This window comes from Pezoporus wallicus, unplaced genomic scaffold, assembly GCF_028554395.1.
Source record: "Pezoporus wallicus isolate ANWC-B61680 ecotype Strahan unplaced genomic scaffold, APGP_CSIRO_Pwel_v1 contig_227, whole genome shotgun sequence".
Lineage (NCBI taxonomy): Eukaryota > Metazoa > Chordata > Aves > Psittaciformes > Psittacidae > Pezoporus > Pezoporus wallicus.
The window spans coordinates 9,367,149-9,386,187 of NW_026635704.1; the positions used below are offsets into that span (position 1 = coordinate 9,367,149).

Consider the following 19,039-nt stretch of genomic DNA (forward strand, 5'->3'; position numbering starts at 1 on the left):
TGTCTTTGGGTCTTCAGGTATAAAGACCGCTTGGACTGGGATGTGAAACATGACTGGAGAGAGAGAGAGGGGAGAAAATGGTTCTGTGTTCTCCTTGACACCTCCTAGGTTTTGAAACTCACATACTTGATAAAAAAGGCATGTGGGTTTTTGGAGGACTTAAAATACCTGAAAATAATTCTAAAATAGCAGCTGTGTAATATTGGAAAGGCTCTCCTGGCAAAGCATAAGGCTCTCAACCCTGGCCTCCTGTTTTTGCTGGACTACAGTTAGCTGCAGTTATACGGTTGAATGAAGGGTTCCGGTTTGTTTCAGATTTCATAAAAAGTGGTTGAAGGAAAGGTGTTTGTAAATCCAAAGAAAAGAAATATATTAGGAAAACAGATTTGACACAGAACTGCTGAGTGCTTCCATTTACTGAAAATGGTACTTGAATGCTATCTAATGCATTGAAAATTAGATTTTTACTTTACAATAGGTAGCGTATAGTAAACTAAAGTGTTGGGAATTCAGAAAATTAAATGCTTTCCCCATAAACAAATGATACATGCAGTAACTAAGAAGAAAATGTAACATCAGGATTGTGCTTGCTGCATAAAATCTTGTGGCTCCATGAACAGATTCTAAAAATGCATGTACCATACATGTCATGAATTCTGTCAGTTCAGGTAGTGAGTGATAGTGCGACATAAACAGGAGATTGGCCTCCAGCTGCAAGTAGAAAATGTGAAATGAATAGGGATCTCTCTAGATAGCTCTCATAACGGTGTCTAGCATAAGGAAGAAGGAAAGCAAGCTAGCAGCTTTCCAAATGGTATCTATCCTTTCATACTGTTATTTCAAGAAGGAATGTTTGTACTTGAACTGAAAATCAGAAGCAAAATGTTTCTTATTCTGTTCCTAACCGAAAGAAAACTAAGCTGAAGTTGTTTACTAGAATCATGTGAGTATCATGCTCTCTGTAGTGGCAGGAGATGACTTCATTGTTTGTCATGATTCTTAATGAAATTAGTGTGTTGGTTTCAAATACATGTCATTGTTTCTTTTCTTTTAAAGATACGCCTGTATATCCTTTTACTTCTCCAAATCCAAGAGATGCTATGGCTGGTGACATAATAGGCAAGTTCTTGGTGTTTTTCTCCACCCCCATTTCACTGTTTTCCCCGATGTTGCTATTTTCACTGTTTCAGTGGTGCCTGCTTTCATGGAGATTTATGTAGTTATTTTGCCACTGTTGATATTTATTTGTCAGAGACCCTTTGTTCTTTCCAGAAGTCCATCCTGTTGTCAAGTTCAAATTAAACAGTTTAGTGGGCTAACTCCAAGAAGAGTTACGGATCAAAACAAATTTGACCAGCCTCAGGCAAACGTCTGCAGAAGAGGCTGACCATCTTGTTGGTACTCTTCTGAATAGATCCATCAAGGCTTTCTGACACAACAACTGCTGCTTTGCAGTGTAAATCTCTCTGTTTAGGCTAACCAGCCTCTGCTTCTGGACTGTCTGTCCTCTCACACCTGGAAAATTGTACATTGCCTTTGGCAGTGAAGACTTTGATTTTTAAGAGAGCTATGCATTTTATTTTAGCCCTCTGCAAAGCTGTCTGAAATCCATATGATGATTCCCTCAGTGGGATTATATTTTTTAGTACATGCTATAATACTGCAGACCAGAGACATCATCCCAGCTAGTGTTTAATCACATACACACTGGTAATGCACTTCATGGTTAATAACTTTTAAAAACCTTGCAACTTTTTCTTATGCTAAAATCAGCATTCTTCCCCTTTATTTCTGTTAGCTTTAATAGAACTGGAGTTTATGCTGGCAAATGAGAAAGTGTTTTCTTCTGTGAATGTAGCAAACACTTTGACATAAGCAGGCAGTACAAATCCATGTACATATTCACAAATCCCGACTGTTGAAAGCATCTGCAGTTGCTGTAAAAGCCCACAAAGCTTCAGTCTCCTGCACTACTTATCTCCTTCATACAGCCTCCAGAATAATTGCTGTGGTAAGCCTCTGGGTGTGCTCTGTCACATATCCCCTTCTGTCACGTATTTCTGAAAGGAGGAAGGAAAACTCTCAAGGAAAAAAGAATAAAGAGGAGAAAACAGGTCTTGATCTATTTACATTTGCAGTGAGTAGTATCTGGGTCTGAAGGCATAAGAGAGGCAGCTGCCTCTAAGGGGAAGCTTCTGTTCCTGTGGAAGTTGTAAATTTGTGCTGGCAGACTAAATGTGGTTACAGATTATTACATGTAAGGTTTGTGCAAATAGTTTTGCCAGTTCAAAAGTAATAATTACTAGCACTGGTTTGTTTTTCTCTGCAAAAATACGAAGAGTTGCGTGATTTTATGCACTAACTATGTTCCTTTCTTCCTTTCCCTTTCCTGTTGTAACTAGAAGGTGGCTGCAAACCAGGGTATTTTGGCTCCCAGTGTCTGCGTAAGTGCCATAGTTTCTTTGATGCTTGGAGCCCGTGCTCTAGTGTAAATGCCAGCCTTTGGCTTCTAAGTGAAATAGGAGCTTTAAGATCATAAAGACGCAGAGGTTTTCTTTACAAATGTGCTCTTCATCATGCCAGTGCCATGGCACGGAAGTGCTGGGTGGTGACTGTGATGGTAATACCCAACAGTGCAGATATCAAACTGGACTTGTTTTTTCCCTGTGGCACCTGTGCAGCTGGGTATTCTCATTACCCTTCTGCTGGGGAAAGCCAAACGTTCCCTTTTGTCAAGCGTATATCCAAAATACAGACGCAAGTTTTATACTGAGGGGTGAAGTTCTTTTGCTACGGAGATGTGTTCTTAAGGGGCTCTCCCAAAATTCGCAGGAGTCAAAGAAATAAAATGTTATGAGGGGAGAATTCCATCTAAAATTGCCCCTATTTCCTTGACTGCTGGCTATTGTGTGATGCAGCTGTCAGACTCCAATTTGGAGGTGGGTTTAGTTACACTGATGAAATTTAAAATACCTTTGGGAACTTTTCTTTTACATATCTTTTCTTTTTTTAAAAAAGAATATTGTGTTTGAGTTTGCAACCTCACTTTGATGCACTAAGCTGCTCTTTCTAACCGATACTAGAAAACTGATTGGTTTTAAACTTTATTAGCCATCTCTGCCTACCTAGGCATTTTATTAATTCCTCCCACTGAGCTTGTGAATCCAAGCCTTATTCTTTTAATTTCATTTTTAAAAAGGATGGGACTAGTTTCAGTAGTTGGCATAATAGGATCAATAAATCAGACTGAGTGGGGACATGTCAAGTGTAGTGCTCCAATGCTGATACTGAACTTAGCAGTTATTGTGAGGCAGACTTGATTATTTTGTTCTTTCATTAATGTCTCCCTTGATGCTGAATTATTATTGATGCAATCAATAAAAGCCGTTATGAATCACAATAAATCTGATGGGAAGATTTTGGCCTGGTTGAGGATCAGGGAGTTGCTTTTTAGTTTTTATTTCAAGAAAGATAGAAGAAGAGAGCTTGTGCAGAGGCTGCCTCTGAAATGTCTTTTTTCATTTGCAGCATGCAAATGTAACCCAGCAGGAACCCAGCCTGAAGTCTGTGATTTCCTTGGGAGGTGTCTTTGTCGCTCAGGGGTAGCTGGACTTCAGTGTGATGGCTGTCAACCTGGCCTCCACTCCTTCCCTGCCTGTCAAGGTGAGGCTCCCAATTGCATGTACAGCATCAAACAAGCCCCACAAAAGGCAGACAGCACTGCTTTTCAGGTACTGTTTTGCAGTGGCTGAAGTTCAGTTGTAAATGGGCAAGGCAGTCTTGTGCTCTACAGTAGAACCCTCATATATTCTAATTCTCCATTTAGAGAGTTTATATATAGTCTGTTTTATATAGTCTGTTTTCTCATAGGCTTTTTTTCCTTTTGCATGGTCAGATTGTTTGATAGAGCCTCAGTCAGCACAGCTGTCTTACTAGTAACCAAAGAATTTGGATGGTGTTCTCACATGGAGGCCTACAGCAACAGAGCACAAGTGACTGCTAAGGAACTGGCATAGCAGAGCTGTGAAGTACACATCTACTTTTGCAGAGGGTCTTGTTTGGTAAAATATGCGTTCTGTGAATCTGAAAATTAGAATCTCCCATTTTGCCCTTCAGCATGATTTCTCATGATGATCATTTTAAGATCATCTGAGAGACACTGAGCCAATTTCTGCCCATGTAACCATGAAACATGAAAGATCTCTATGGGGTTTGACCTGTGTACCTGCCACCAAGGAGCAGTCTGCTTTTTACAAGAGAGGGAAATCAATGAAGTATAGCCTTGAATATCATAACGGTCTTGCGTGTGTATGAGGAATCCATTAAGTCCTATCTGGCCCCTAGATTTTGTCTGTTTTTCCAGTGATTAAGAGAGGCCCTTAATCCTTAGTGAATTTTACACTGAGAAAGAATATAGGATATTGCTGAGTTCTGGTATGTACTTTTCTGTACAGCTTAACAAGATTCATGTAGAGCATTATGATTTACTTTCTTCTGTCTCACTATTTTTGGTTGTTGACCATAGCAAACTTTTTCCTTTTGGGCTTGTATACTTGCTTGTCTCCTATGAATAGACAGCAGAATTCTTTATGCCCTTGCAAGGATATATTATTTCGTGTTACCAAACACAGTGGGTGGAATAAAGAGAAGCCACATGACTGTGTCTTTATGGTCTGGAGTAGATTAACAGTTTTTAATGAAAAACATAAAACCAGGATTCTGTATTGGTACACACTGTTCAGTGGGTTTAAAATATTCTATCCTTTAATTTTTTTTTCTTGGAACTGGATCAGGTAGCAATCATAAAGCAAACCAAACCTGTATTGAATACGCACCACACGCTGAAAGAGACATAAAAGCTTAAAAGAGCATTCAAAAGCAAATTGTAAAAGACTGCTAAAAATAGTTGAAAACAGTCAGTGGGATTACTCAAAACTGCTGCCATTCACAGCTTGTTCTGTAAAATAAGCTGCCATGGGTTTAAATTTAAACTAACGCAGCATGCTGCAAACTGTGGTAGAAAGTGAGCAGCCCAGCCTGCTACTCCTGTTTGGAGTTATCATTTTCAGAAGGGGGGAAGATCTATAACTTTCTGGCTTCCTAGCAAGCCCTGACTCTTTCCAGGCATCCTTCATGTAAACACAACAAAGTCAGATGTCCTTGACTGCAGAAGAAAAGAGGAACCGAAAGGGGGAACCAGGAACATGAACATGGAACAGAAAGCGTTTGTTGTATATTTGTGCCACTCAGCCATTTCTGTCAGTCATAAAATCCAAGTGATTAACTGCTTGTACCTGGGGCAGCTGGGATTCCCAGCTGGGCTCCCATTCATGCACTCATAAACTCTGTGATGACCCTGTGTAAAGCCCAGCATCATTCCAGAAAATGTCAGCTCTTATCTGTGATAGACCTGTTAGCCTAAAATAGTGGTAACTCCAACAGAAATTTCTTATTATAGCCTCATAACAGCTTTTATTGTAGTCTGACAATGTGTATTATAAGCAGATTCCTGCAATGCAGTGCTTGCCAGCTTATAGAATTAAAACGTCAGCATTTTTTACCTTGTGCATCATTTATTTGCGCATGAACTTGTGCTTGTGCCTCATTACTAATAAGCTTCTTGTTAGCCATGAGATAGCCTAGCTTTGTGGATGTCATTTTCAGAAGTTATTTTTTAGAGAGGTTATTTTTTAAGTACTTCTCTCCTGTGATGTTCTTTCCATTGTAAAATGGATTTCTGTCACTTACACATGTTTCGCAAGGCATCAAACTAAATCTCTAAACTGTACAATATAAAATTGCAGTAAGAACCTGATTCTCAATGGTTGAGAAGGCAATTGCAGTACAGGCATCTATTTCAGGGTATTTATTTTTGGTGGTAAAATTACAGTTCATTTTGTTTCCTCATGATCGCTTTACATTCAAAGGTAACTTTATGGCAAATTCTGGTTTAAATAACTACATAGACATGTATCTGTAAGGATAATAATTATTCCTTTTCTTTGTGTAGAATGTAACTGTGATGCTGTTGGCTCAGTGGAGAATACATGTAGTCCTAGAGGTCAGTGTCTGTGCCGCAGTAACTATGCTGGACTTAGATGTGACCAGTGCGCTCTGGGTTATTACAGCTATCCCAGCTGCTTGCGTGAGTAAAAGCCTTTTCTCCTTTTACTGTGTTTTCCTTTCTTAATTCTGCAAGAGAGAAGAAAACAAATTTTCTCAAGTATTTTTCCATCTAAAACTACATATGTAACCATGATAGTTTTATTCCATCCAAAGCTGGCAACAATAACACTGAAGATCCAGGCAGTGGCCAGGCTTCCTGGCAGGTACATACTCCAAGCAGGAGTAGGTAGTCCTCTCTAGCACATGATTGCTGTTCCTGTGCTAGTTGGATTAATGTGAGCCTGGCAGTGTTTGCCTTTGGTGCAGTTGGATCTCTCCTGAAATATTATATCTAAAGTTTAGCCTGGGCAATGGGCATTTACCTGTATCACTTGGCTTACAGAACATAAGCTGTGTTTCACCTGGTTTGGGCTTCTAACATTAGATACACTGTGCTGCAAACTAAGTAAGTGCGTTAACATGTGCTCTTGACATGTGCCAACATTTCACAGTAAATCCTAGTCTAGAAGGGCTTGACTTTACAAAACTTCCATGATACCAACAATTTATCCTGCCCACGTGGATCAGTTGATCAGGTACAGACTGTGTTTATAGGTTTTTCACATCAAGAAGAGGGGAACCTGCAGGCTCTGTCATTAAAATCAGCAAGCTACTTGATCATAATGAGCAGGGGTGCACTTTCCTAGAAATCAAAAGATTGTTAGTGCTGAAGAAGGGATGTAGCCAGAATTCTGATATAACTAATCACCACAACCACAGCAAAAAATAATCTGGCAGATTTGTTCTCTCTCTTTAGGAGACTGGTTACTACTTTGCTAAAATAATTGTCATTAACTAGCTCTCCTCTAGTCTCTGTCTGCTCAAAGGTGAGTCCCCTGGGCTTTAGCAGCATTGCTCTTTTTTGTGGCATTATTCTTATTTACCCATGTGTGTAAATCATTGCATAGGTGAGACCTTACATTGGGACCTGAAATTATAAGACTGTTTCATGGTGTATTTTAAAGCTTTTTTTGGCCTCTTCTGCTCTCAGATCTAAGGTGTGAGGGCATACAATTTTATATTCTAGATTCATATTTTTAAGAGCAGATCTAATTTCAGAATTTGCTCTGTGCTTTCTATAACTGTAAGAAGATCAAGAAAGCAGAAATCCAAAACCAAACGTGCTCTTAGGATGGGACAAAGAATTTAAGGATGAGAGTTTTATTATCGTTCCAGATAATCTTACCTGTTTCAGCCAAGAACAGAGGAAGAGTTAATGTCAATGTGTTACATGTCACCTCAAACTCATAGCTTCCAAGCAGGAATGAGGACCCTGTAAGGAGAATCTTGTGAGCTATTTATTGGAAAGAAAAAAGAACAAATACATAAATAGAATTCAAAACATCTGCAGTACTAAAGTTTTGGAAGGTTGGTAGTTGGTCCCTACAGGGTGAACTTTCCCACCACAGGCTATGTTTGTTGTTCTGTAGCTTGTCAATGCTCTCCTGACGGTTCCCAGCACGGCACGTGTGAGCCCACATCTGGGCAGTGTGAGTGTCAAACGGGCATCACGGGGCAACGGTGTGACAGATGCCTTTCTGCAGCTGACAGTTTCCCCTACTGCGAAGGTAACATTTCTGAGGGAGAACCTTTACTGCAGGGTTCTCCAGGGCAGTCTGTTGCATGAAAAGTTTACAGAAACTCCCCGAAGCCTGGGGATGGAGGGAAGGATGCACAGGGAGCACATATTAGATGAGCTTATCTGTCATTCTGCATGTTATTTCATAAAGTAAATACTGTAAGATTTAAGTGTTTTCAGATGATGGCACAGGAACTTTAAGAAAACATTTCTCAGATCGATAGGTTAGTGCACTATTTTTCCAGCCACTACTTTGCATATCAAACCAAATAGTCTAAACCAGGATAAATACACATCTGAAAAATCATTATTAAAGGTTTCTGTTGGTTTTGAAGTTTAAAGCATTTCAGTCCCTCCAAGGTAACCAGATTAAAAAACCCTTTCAACCTCACGCCTGCTACATTGTGCTTCTGCAGTGCTACATTCCACAGCTCTGTTTTCAAAAGGTCTTTCAATGTTTGTTTTTTAATTTCATAAAGGTGCCAACAGTGAATGTGATCCTTTGGGTAGCGTTGGTTCTCATTCCGTAAGTATTCTCCCATCACAGCTAATAGCGTGTGTTAATAATTCATGTGCCTTTGCTGAACACATTCACTTCATTGCTCACGTCCTGAGGAGTGAAAATAAACTTTCTGTTTTGTTCTTTGGTCATGCTAGTGCAATCAGCTGATGAGGGTATTTTTTACATCTTTTATATATAGAATATGCATACTGTTTATGTCTTCTTGGTGTGCTAAAACTCTAATATATACATTGCATGCATCTAAGCTTATGCATGTCCCACAGACCTTGTAGATTTGGGTTGCAACAGGCCATTTCAGCATCAAATTATTCTTGAGAAAAATTATTATCTCTTTGTAACTGTTACTATTCCACTATTATTGTTATTAATACACTGATGGTTATTAATAATAGCATATTTAGCAGAAATCACAGTCAGTGGTAAATGTGTAGCAATGAAGACCTAGAAGGTAAGTCTGACTGATGGAAGAGATATCTATGTAGGTTCATGAACACAGCTAATTGTGTTTTCCACCAATAAAGGAATAATTAAATTTGAAAATGAATTATTATTTTTAAGTAAATTTGATTTTTAAACTCTTTGCAAAACAGTTAATACTTTAGAGCAGTCCTAATAAGGCTATAAAAGAATTGGAAAGTACATCTATTGAATCATTTAGAATAAATTAGATGTGGAAAAAATGCTCTGTGTGGAAGTCCTGTACTGATCGCATGAGACTGAAAAATCTAAGTCTGAATCAGCCTCAATTCCATGCATCTGTTAATAATACTAGGATTTTCTTAGCACTAAAGACCAGTATGTTTACATGAAACCAATGAAGCCATATTAACTCCTTTCTGTCATTAGGGCTATTGTCAATGTCTTCAGCACGTTGAAGGTCCTACCTGTAGTAAATGCAAACCATTATACTGGAACCTGGCCAAAGAAAACCCTGAGGGATGCACAGGTATAATTTCATGACATATTTCTTTGGGCTTATGGAATGTATTGAATTCTTTTGGAAGTCATTGTTATTCATTCATACGGAGAGTTGAACTGATCTCAAAGTAGCACCGCAAAATAAAATGTTCAAGTCAGCCTGGACACTGATTTGCATCAATTGCCTGAATGTTTCTAAAAAGAAGAAAACAATTTTAAATCCAAACTCAAGCCTGGTTTTTGTTAAATACAAGTTAAAACATTTTAAACACCCCAGTAAATCACACATACACTGAAGTCCTCTTTCTTTCCCCTTTTTTTTTTCCTCTCACCTTGTGCCAGTATCTGTCTGCTGTTCTGAACCTTCTAGAGTAAAATCCACCTTGTGGCACTATGACTTAAAATGGCAGATTCAGGGTGGTGGTTTTTTTTTTTCCTGCAAAGTGTCTTGGAAAGGTGAAATGCAGATTGCCTTTTTTTCATCTGTGCAGCGTGCCAGTGTGATGTGAGTGGAACACTAAGTGGAGTCGGAGAATGTCAGCAGGTAAAGTGAAATTGAAAGACATTAATGAAATTGATTTTTGTAAAGATAAATTGTTATGACATTTGGTAAGGTAGAAGTCTTGGTAGCAATTATTGCTTTTACACAGAAAGTGGCTAGTTTTATATAATGGAGAAGCAGTTTTACACAATGGAGAAGCAGTTTTATACAGAAGTTTTATACATCCTAGGCCAGTATGAAAGGTCTGAACAATTCTCAGCATCTTGAGTTTATATATTTTCTAGTCTGTTCTTTGAAGATGATATGTGAGAGAGGTTATGTCCAGATTGTATTTTGTGTGGAGATGAAAACGTTTTTTCTTTTTAGAATTAGAGGGAATTTGGAATATTGAATGTTAAAGTTCCCGAAAAGGTGCAGAAACATTTTTGATTGTTTGTTTTGCTTTTTTTTTTTTTTTTACCCCCCAGGAAAATGGGCATTGTTATTGCAAATCTAATGTTTGTGGAGATTCCTGTGACACTTGTGAAGCTGGTTATTACGCTCTTGAAAACAAGAATTATTTTGGCTGCAGAGGTAAAATGAATAAAGGACATTTCCAGTAGCAGATTTGCACTCAGCAGAAAAGTCTTTACAATTCCCTAGGTTTTATTTTTAAAGTGTGAATGTATTTGTTGAATCACTTGTGCACAGCTGAAGCTGTTATCTTATCAAGCAAGATAATTGACATTCATTCCTCCTCTTGTTCCTTCTCCCAAGTTGTGGAGCCAGGGATGGTTGATTTTCCTCCAAGAGTTACTTGGAAGAGCAGTAGCTGTCTGTTTTGCTTAGCAGTTTTCTAAGGTCTGTTGCTACAGTAAGAACTTAAAATGTTACAACAGATGATAGTAGCTTGATGGGTGTTTTTGCAGGTATATTCATGGATTTCTTTAGTCCAGGCCTCAATGTGTTTTGAAGCAGAGCGCGATGTAGCTGTGATGCGGAGAAAGTGGTTCTTCTTCTGAGGGATACATGCTTTGCCATGAGTTTTGAGTGATGTAGAGCTACTGCACCAGTTCCCTTCCCTCCTTGTCCCCCTCCTGTAGACATAGGTTTGTTAAAATTATTGAAAGCACTTTTACTGACTTCAGTGTGTTTTACATCTATTTGGGGTTAATGCAAATGATGTATTTTTAACGCATTGACATCATTTAACAATCTCTTAATATGTGCAAAGTTAAAAATAACAGGTACTGTACCCAACAAAGCTTTTATACCTAATATCTAACCAAGGAGATAATGAATGGGATCTAGTTTCACAAAGGATTACAAGTACTTATGATGTCTTAGGAACAGGAGGCTTTTACACTATGACATAAGTACATGTTTAGGAACTTTCAACCTTTCAATTCAGCTTGAAATTTTTAGCCTAGACATAGCTGTTCCTTAGTACAATATATTATACCTCCTTACTAGAGGTGTAATTTAGTTTGTTCCACAATTCCTGTCTCCTGTAGAAAATCATTCAGTATTGTCGTCCAGTATTGGTTAAAAATAGGCATACGCTATTATATGAACACATATGTTCTTGTCATGTCCAATTTTTGTAAGATAAAGGCTCTGAAAAATTAACATCTTACAATTTTTTTTAAGTTAGAGGTTTGGGTTTGTTTTGGTGTGGGGGATGTTGTTTGTTTATATTGGGGGGTTTAAATAATTATTTATCATGTTGTAGAAATTCTGACTTACTAGCAAAACATTTGAATGACTACTCTGCAGAGCTGTAGTTGTGCACTTAGTAACGTGGCATGGCTTGTTGCTTGTGATTTGGGTTTTTTTAAGTGGCTTTTTTCACATTCCAAGGTGAAAATAAAGCAAACAACCACAAACTTCAGAAGCCAGAAATAGTTGCAGCTCATGCATGTGTGTTAACACGTTTGAAAGAGTCTGAGGGGAGTCTGAAGGGCTCTGGAAGGAGGAAACGAATCATTAATAGTGTTTAATTAGCGGAAGCGAGGTGTGTTTTCTGATAACTTCTGTCACTTCTTTTCTGATGGGGTATTTGGTTTCTGCTCTTTCCCCAACAGGCTGCCAGTGTGATGTTGGAGGATCCCTCAGCCCGGCATGTGCCGAGTCCACGGGTGGCTGCCAGTGCAGGGCCCATGTCGTGGGGACAGCCTGTCAGGAGTGAGTCTGGCTGTAGCTCCTATGAGCTCCTGCTTAAGCATAGTTCTTTTGAAACTACCTGCAAGTCACTTGCTTTTGTATTAGCTGTTGATATTAATTTTGCTGGGCAGTTTTCTTATGTTGTTTTATTAAGATGTTTTAAACTTGTTTCCTTAAATAACAAATGCCAGTTGTGCAATAGTATTGCATATGCATCTATATACATATCAAGAGTTATATAGTAAAACGTATGTAAGCTGTAAAAACTTCTGAGAGGAGAACTCTCATTACACCCAACTTTATCAGCTGTCTTGAATTTACTAGCTGCTATCAGGATTCCTCAGTCATCAGTAGGTCACTTCCAATCCACTGCTTTGTGCTCTTAGATATAGATCATACAACAATTGGTAACACTTTGTTGTTTGGGTTTTAATTTTTTCCTTGAAAGGCCTGAAAAAAACTATTTTTTCCCTGATCTGCACCACATGAAGTTTGAGATTGAAGATGGTACTACTGTGAAAGGAAAGGAAATTCGTTTTGGCTATGATCCTCAGGAATTCCCTGGCTTCAGTTGGAGAGGATATGCTCAGATGTCATCTATACAAGTAAGCTTTGAGCAAGGCTTTGAGGTGAAAACATAGGTGCATGGTATGTATGTTTCTATAGTACCGCTATGTGTATGCAGGGTCATAGAGAAACTAGAAAAAAAGGACAAGATATTACTAAGATGAACCCTTTGGCACTGTATCCCTGTTTAGATTAGTGAGTGTTGGTACTATTAGTATGGTCATTGCTTTTGCCAGTATTTGTTCTTCAGAAATGCTCTTTGAGGTTGTTTTTGGGGGGGGTGTTTGTTTGTTTGTTTGTTTGTGAGAGATACTCATTTTGAAAGGGTGTAAAAAAGTAAAAAGAACTAACAGCTTTAAAGTCTATAACACTAAGTGCAGAAGCTCTTGTCATGTCAAGGACAGTGGAAATGGCAGAAAGTTGATGCTTGGCGAAGTAATTTGAATTACACAATTCCATGGCAGTCTGTATCCACAAGGTTTTCAGGTACCATCACAGGGCTGTCGCTGAAGTCTTTTACACCTGCAAATTATATTGGGTGAAAAAGAGAAAGGTGTCAACTTTTGTTAGCAATGATAACTTCTCATTACAGCAAACAGGAAAAGGTGTGATGCAGTAAAGGAAGCTGTGAGGAGGAGCATATTGGCAACATTCATTTTAATCTCATGACAGTCCACAAATAAACTAAGCAACAGCAGTTTATAAGTAAATCACAGAAAGGAAGTCACCAGTAAGTGTAAGAAGGGACTTGCCTGACTTTGGACTGAACTACTGACCAAGTGAACCAGGACTCTAAAACAGTAGATTTGAGCAATAAATAGGATTTGCTCACTCTTCTTAAGGTAGTACTCTGGTGTGGTTGTGTCCAAGGATTAATGGATCACTGTAGATTGAGGTGCAAGTACATAATTATTGCACAAGCATAGTGATTTCCTTTCTGTTCTTCATTTTTCACTCTTTCCCCTTTGTTCTTTTTGTTGTTTGTTTGTTTTATCCCGGAGCTCATATTCGTTGGATCTTCAGAATTACGCCACTTTCATAAAGGAAGGCAACTGTCCAGTAGCTGTGATTTCTTAAATTCTGCTTTCTAACTCAGATGCTTTTTGCATTTCATATCCAGTGGCATTTTGTGAAGAGGCAGAGAAAAGCCTTAGTCTCTAATTTTGCTACAAGTGTGCATTATTTTGCTTACCTGGATAAACCTTTTCAGTCATGTAAGTAATCACCAGCTCCAGGCCCTTCTTACTTAGATACTTGCATAACTGAGCTGCATTCTCAGTTATGCAAGGTTTTAACTGGAGGAAATTATGGTCTTCATTTCAAGGAACTTTCCTGATTTCAATGTAGTGTTTCTGTGTCTTGCGGGACCCTGAAATAATCCTCCTGACATTTATTTTGTAGAAGACAAATGTTGCCACACAAAAGGCAATTGTAACAGCTTTGTGTGAAAAGAAACTATTTCAGTACAATGAAAAATTCTTGAGGTGAAATAAATAAGCTGTGTGTGACATCAGTGGAGACTATTGTCAAGCTGCCAACATGGGTGTTTCATTATAGACTGAGCAGCTGACAGTCGAGCTTAGATTTTAAAGCACTGGCCAGATTGGCCTAAGTTTGTGACAGAGCTCAAAGAATAATTTCTCCCCACTCCCTGCCTTTGCTTGAGGCCAGGGACTGGCATCTCTTCCTCTCTCATTCGTCACATGTCTTCTTTCTCTTCCTTCACTGTGTCTTCTAGATTTTCCATAAAAGCTCAGAAACCATTTTGATAAATCTCCTGAAGCATGCTTTTTTATTTCCTTTGCCTTTTCTTTTTTGTTCATATCTGTTTTTCAGGTATTCCTTTAGTTCCTGTCTTACCCATGTATTATCTTTCAGAAGTCATCCTTCTCCACTTAAAATAACTCTTGTAAAACCTTTCCCCATTGCCCTTCTGCAATCACCTAGATTTTAGCTATCAAGTCTCTAGACCTCTTGGCCCTGCCATCTGTGGTATGTCTATCTTTGCTTTCTGCTTCGAACTTCTATTAAGAAGGTGAAAGTGTCTGGTGATGACAGAATTGAGGAATATACATTCAGAACAGCATATGAGAGTTGGCAATTTTGCATTTATTGTAACTTTTAGGAATAAGAGAAAATGTGGCCTTGTGCTCTGTTCTCAAATGTATGGAACAGAGAAAATTTACGTACATTTGCAGAAGCAGAATGAACTAGAGCGGTGGGGAGGTCACCATACAACAACAGTATTGGAAAGGCACAGCAAGTGGATTGTGATGGGTGAACTGTTGGGAGCTGGATTACAAGGGGAGTTTTAGGATGGAAAGAAGGAAGCCAACACTTGAGGTTGTACCAATCCTATCTTTTCCTAATCCACCACCACCATTTGAACATGTCTCTGCTGATTCTGTTGCTCTGCAAATTAAATAAGGGGGGCTGTGAGAGAGCAACCTCCTGTGGGCTCGAGAACTGCATGGCTCCAGAAGAGTCAGTTTAGTCCCAGAGCAAAGAGTCATACATGGTATCACATCTCTAAGAAACCACAGGATCTGGTGGAGAAGCAGAAGTTTCAGTGACAATCTGAGATGCCTGCATGCTGTGGAGTGTGTTGTGTGATCTCAGAGTAGGACTGTTAATTCTGGCCTGTTCTTTGGGAAGCTAGTAATATGGGCAACCCTTGATGCCATAAGCCTCCTTTAGGGCACGGAAGGGGAGAATAACTGCAAAATACTGCCCATATATCAAGCTGCAATATTAACACACATGTCAGTTCAGCCCTTCTGTGTCTTTCTGGATAAGCTAGCATTTAACAAGAGTTTTATTTCACAGGAAGTTTTGTTCTATGTTCTTTTGTAAGCTGTCCGAGCCTTTCTTTTCTGTTACAGAGTTTGTCTTGGCCAAATGGTTTTTCTTTCTCTGGGTGCTAGTAACAAATAATATACTTTCCTTTCCTCCTTTTTCCCTTTCTTTTTATTTTTCGCAGCCAGAGGTGGTTGTGCCTATCACTGTGGCTTCCCCTAAGCTCTTCCATCTAGTCCTCCGCTATGTCAGCCTGGGCTCAAAAAGCTCTAAAGGGAAGATCTCAGTTGCTGAGGGAAAACATTTTGGCACTAATTGCACTTGTAAGTGAATTAATTTTCTCACTAGGCTTGCCTGTCTCCCTCTGTCATACAGTAGCATTGCCATTCCAGTATGTACTTGTCTGCATGTGCATTTTTCTTGTAGGACTTTAGTATGGTGCTTGCATGGCTTCTAACTTCCTCTATTCAGCACTTTATGGCTGGTTTTGTTTATTAACTTCCATTTTTCAGAATGAAGTGAAGATAACTTTGAATGTGGAAAAATCAAACTTATTTCGCATTATCCTGAGGTACATTAACCCTGGAGGTGAAACACTGTCTGGTCACTTATCTGCCTGTCAATCTCAGCCTGCAACAGGTAGGTGCAACTCAGTGGAGCAACAGATCAGAGTATTAGATTGGAGGAGTCTTTTCAAGGTGCACCTAACTGAGATTTGTAATGTTGCTTAAAATGCATCACTTTTAACAGTGGCAGTACTTTTGTGCTTTTCCTAGTGTATTTTGCTGTGTAATTGATGTGGCTGTGTTTGCATGAAATCCTTACTTACAGTAGTAAGCAGCATTTGTTTTTTCAAATGTTTGCCAAACTCAGTACTTTCAGTTCTGCACTTGGAAGCTCTGAACTGTGTTTAATGAAGCTTTTAGTTGCCTTTAATATTTCAGTTTAAAAGTGGCTTCTGCCTTCATTCCATGAATAACATTTATTTAATGGTGAGTCCAACCTACCAAGTTAGCTGTGATTGATTACAGACCTCAACAGCATGTGATGCCTTTTGGGCCCTGATAGAAGATAAGTACTCCATATCCTTTGAATAGGAGGATACCAAGCCTATATGCAGAATTATATCTTGTAATGCCTAACTTCAGCATACTTATGGCAGCTAATGGAGTTTAGTCATAGACCTTTTAGTAGTTCTAAGGAGACAAAACTGAGGACTTCACAGATATCATTCAGCAGAGTGGCAGCAGTTCATGGTTATTTCTGGCTTTTATTAGATGGGAGACAGGGAACCAGGTTTTGTCTAGGCTTCAGAGAAGAAATCTGTAATATTCATAACAATTGCACCTCACAACTTTTTGATGAAGCACGCCACAGCTACATTTGTGTTGTACATCATCTCTACACGTTATACATCATCTCTGCCCAGACCTTCAGTTACTATCTGTAACTAAAGATTTTAGATGCTGCTGAGAACTTCCATTATCTGAAATATTTGGCTGAGAGTCACATGATAACAGGTCTTGTGTCAGCTGAACATATTGTGGGTCAATGCAAATACAGGCTGAACAGAAAATAATGGAAAAGTGAAGTAGTGAGCACTTCAGAATATTGTGAAACCAGCCATCATAGGGGCAGAGCTCTGCTTTTCTGAACCAATTTGCTCAACACTAATGAAAACAAAGACAACAATGACTATGTAGCTCTGTAGCTCATTGTGTGGACAAATGCACATTGATTAAGGAAATGCCTTAAGAAAAGCATTGATCAGCTCCTGTTAGACCCATTTAAATTGATTGAATCATTAGTTCAGCACACAAAGCAAACAGAGACATTTTTCACGATCCCTTATATTTTTACTTGGTTTTATTTTGCTGGCAGGGGCTGCTCAGAGCAAAGAGTTTGTCTTCCCACCCAGCAAGGAGCCAACTTTTGTCACAATCCCAGGAAAAAGCTCCGCAGAGCCTTTCTCACTGGTTCCAGGCACATGGACTGTCAGTATAATGGCAGAGGAAGTCCTCTTGGTAAGAAAACAATTGAGGAAAACAAGTGCTTGAAGGCTGTCATGATAGTATTGCTCCGGAGTTATTTACCGGGAAGAACCCTGTAAGCAATTGAAATTCAGCACTAGTGAAAAGAGCACAGCAGCAGAATATCATTATGAAAATTTACAGTCCCACTGCTTATTTCATTTTTTTCTTCTTCCCTGACTTTCACCAGCTCTAATTTTTCTTGTGCTTACATACTTTATCTGGAATTTTTACCTTCAAAGGCTAGAGTAATATTAACACACAGCACAATTGGTTGAGAAGAAATGCTCACAGAAATTAATAGTTCTTACCTATCAGATATCATATCTAAAGCTTACCACAGATGACCAAGGCCTTAGTTTCTTGACAAAGATTCCTAAGAAGAAGAAAATAAAATGGGCTGCATGATTAGTAGGTTATTTTTTAAATGTTTTTTGTCCTTCCATCATGACTCTTCTTTCTCTCACTGAAAAACTGAAAATACTTTCTGACATCAGTTCTTAGAAATTGCTATAAAAACAGAAATTGTTTGAGGTCATAATCTAAGAAAAACCTTAAACATGCATGATCACAAAGGCAGCATATTGAATTCATATGTATAATGTATAGGGTTAACAAGTAGTCTGTGTCTTTAGTCATTAAGCCTGGGGCTCTGTTAAATTTATGGAGTACCAGGTAAAATGTTACTAAAAGAGCTTGCAAACATATTTCTTGCTGAAAGTGACAGTACTTATTGTGTCTGTTTTTTTTTAACTAATACCTTTGAAAAGGAATTTATTAATGGCTTTAGCCCAGCATGTTCTCACTTTAACAGTTTTTATAAAAACTCTAATATGTTAATTTAAGTAGTCAGAACAAAAATATACCAACTTCTGAAACCAGCTTAATAGATTACATGGAGTACTTTAATGAAGTCACCTGGGCTACATGAATCTCCCTTGTGGAGTCAGAGTTCTTGCGTGTTGATCACACTCATGTCTGAAAACTGCATGCAGTCAGTTGTGTATTACCCTGCTGTAGAGAAGCTGCTTCATGAGCAATATGTTGTACAGCACATGATGGGAGTGGCCTCAGAATTTCCTTGCTCACAGGGCAGCTGCCATCTTCCCATCTCTATGAAGGCAGAAATAGAGTTAGGGAGACACATTCTGATGTTACTGGCCCATGTAACAGCAAAAAAACTTTCATGTCTTGCAGATACACTCCATAAAAATTATTTATGTGGTTGGTTTCTTTCATTACTACATTGAGAAAGTCTAGAGATGCTCCTTTTTGTTCCTTTAATTTTCTGCTTGGTCTTGCATTTGTTGTGTTCTTTTTTCTTAGGACTATATGGTGCTGTTACCCAGTGATTACTACGAAGCATCCATCCTGCAGATACAAGTTACAGAGCCTTGCACCTATTCAGGACATGCTTCAACAGAGCAGTCAGTATATGTGCTTCAGAGTAAACCAGTGCTTTGGATTATTTATTATTATCTTGCTGCACTTGAAAACAATAACAATCCTGTGTTTGTTTGTTTTTATGTAAGCTGCTTGCTCTATCAGCATTTGCCATTGGCCAGATTTTCCTGTGTCCTTGGTTCAAAGGCAGTGTATTTCAGACATGGGGGAGAATACAGAAGAATACCTGTGCGGCAGCCAACTCCTGATCAACCAGTGATGACCCATATCAGTGGAAGAGAGGTCAGATTCCTGCTGCTAATTGCAGTCCCATCTGCACTGTTGGCTATAAACTTACTGCACTAAAACACTTGCAGGTTACAGTTTAGGATTTGCAGATATGTAACACATCCCTAAAGCAGATGCTGTGCCGG

The 19,039-nt window shown here is 38.8% G+C and overlaps 1 protein-coding gene across 1 annotated transcript in view; it reads left to right on the plus strand.

Moving 5' to 3' along the window:
- The window catches only part of LAMA3 (laminin subunit alpha 3), a 106,905-nt gene that overhangs the window by 24,329 nt on the left and 63,537 nt on the right, over positions 1 to 19,039 (plus strand). The window contains exons 11-23 of the mRNA XM_057397627.1: positions 1,057 to 1,119; positions 3,529 to 3,663; positions 7,596 to 7,733; positions 8,224 to 8,270; positions 9,114 to 9,213; positions 9,677 to 9,729; positions 10,155 to 10,260; positions 11,751 to 11,850; positions 12,278 to 12,434; positions 15,705 to 15,831; positions 17,074 to 17,216; positions 18,549 to 18,649; positions 18,755 to 18,908. Coding sequence (XP_057253610.1) covers positions 1,057 to 1,119; positions 3,529 to 3,663; positions 7,596 to 7,733; positions 8,224 to 8,270; positions 9,114 to 9,213; positions 9,677 to 9,729; positions 10,155 to 10,260; positions 11,751 to 11,850; positions 12,278 to 12,434; positions 15,705 to 15,831; positions 17,074 to 17,216; positions 18,549 to 18,649; positions 18,755 to 18,908 — 1,424 coding nt within the window. The remainder of the gene's footprint in view (positions 1 to 1,056; positions 1,120 to 3,528; positions 3,664 to 7,595; positions 7,734 to 8,223; positions 8,271 to 9,113; positions 9,214 to 9,676; positions 9,730 to 10,154; positions 10,261 to 11,750; positions 11,851 to 12,277; positions 12,435 to 15,704; positions 15,832 to 17,073; positions 17,217 to 18,548; positions 18,650 to 18,754; positions 18,909 to 19,039) is intronic.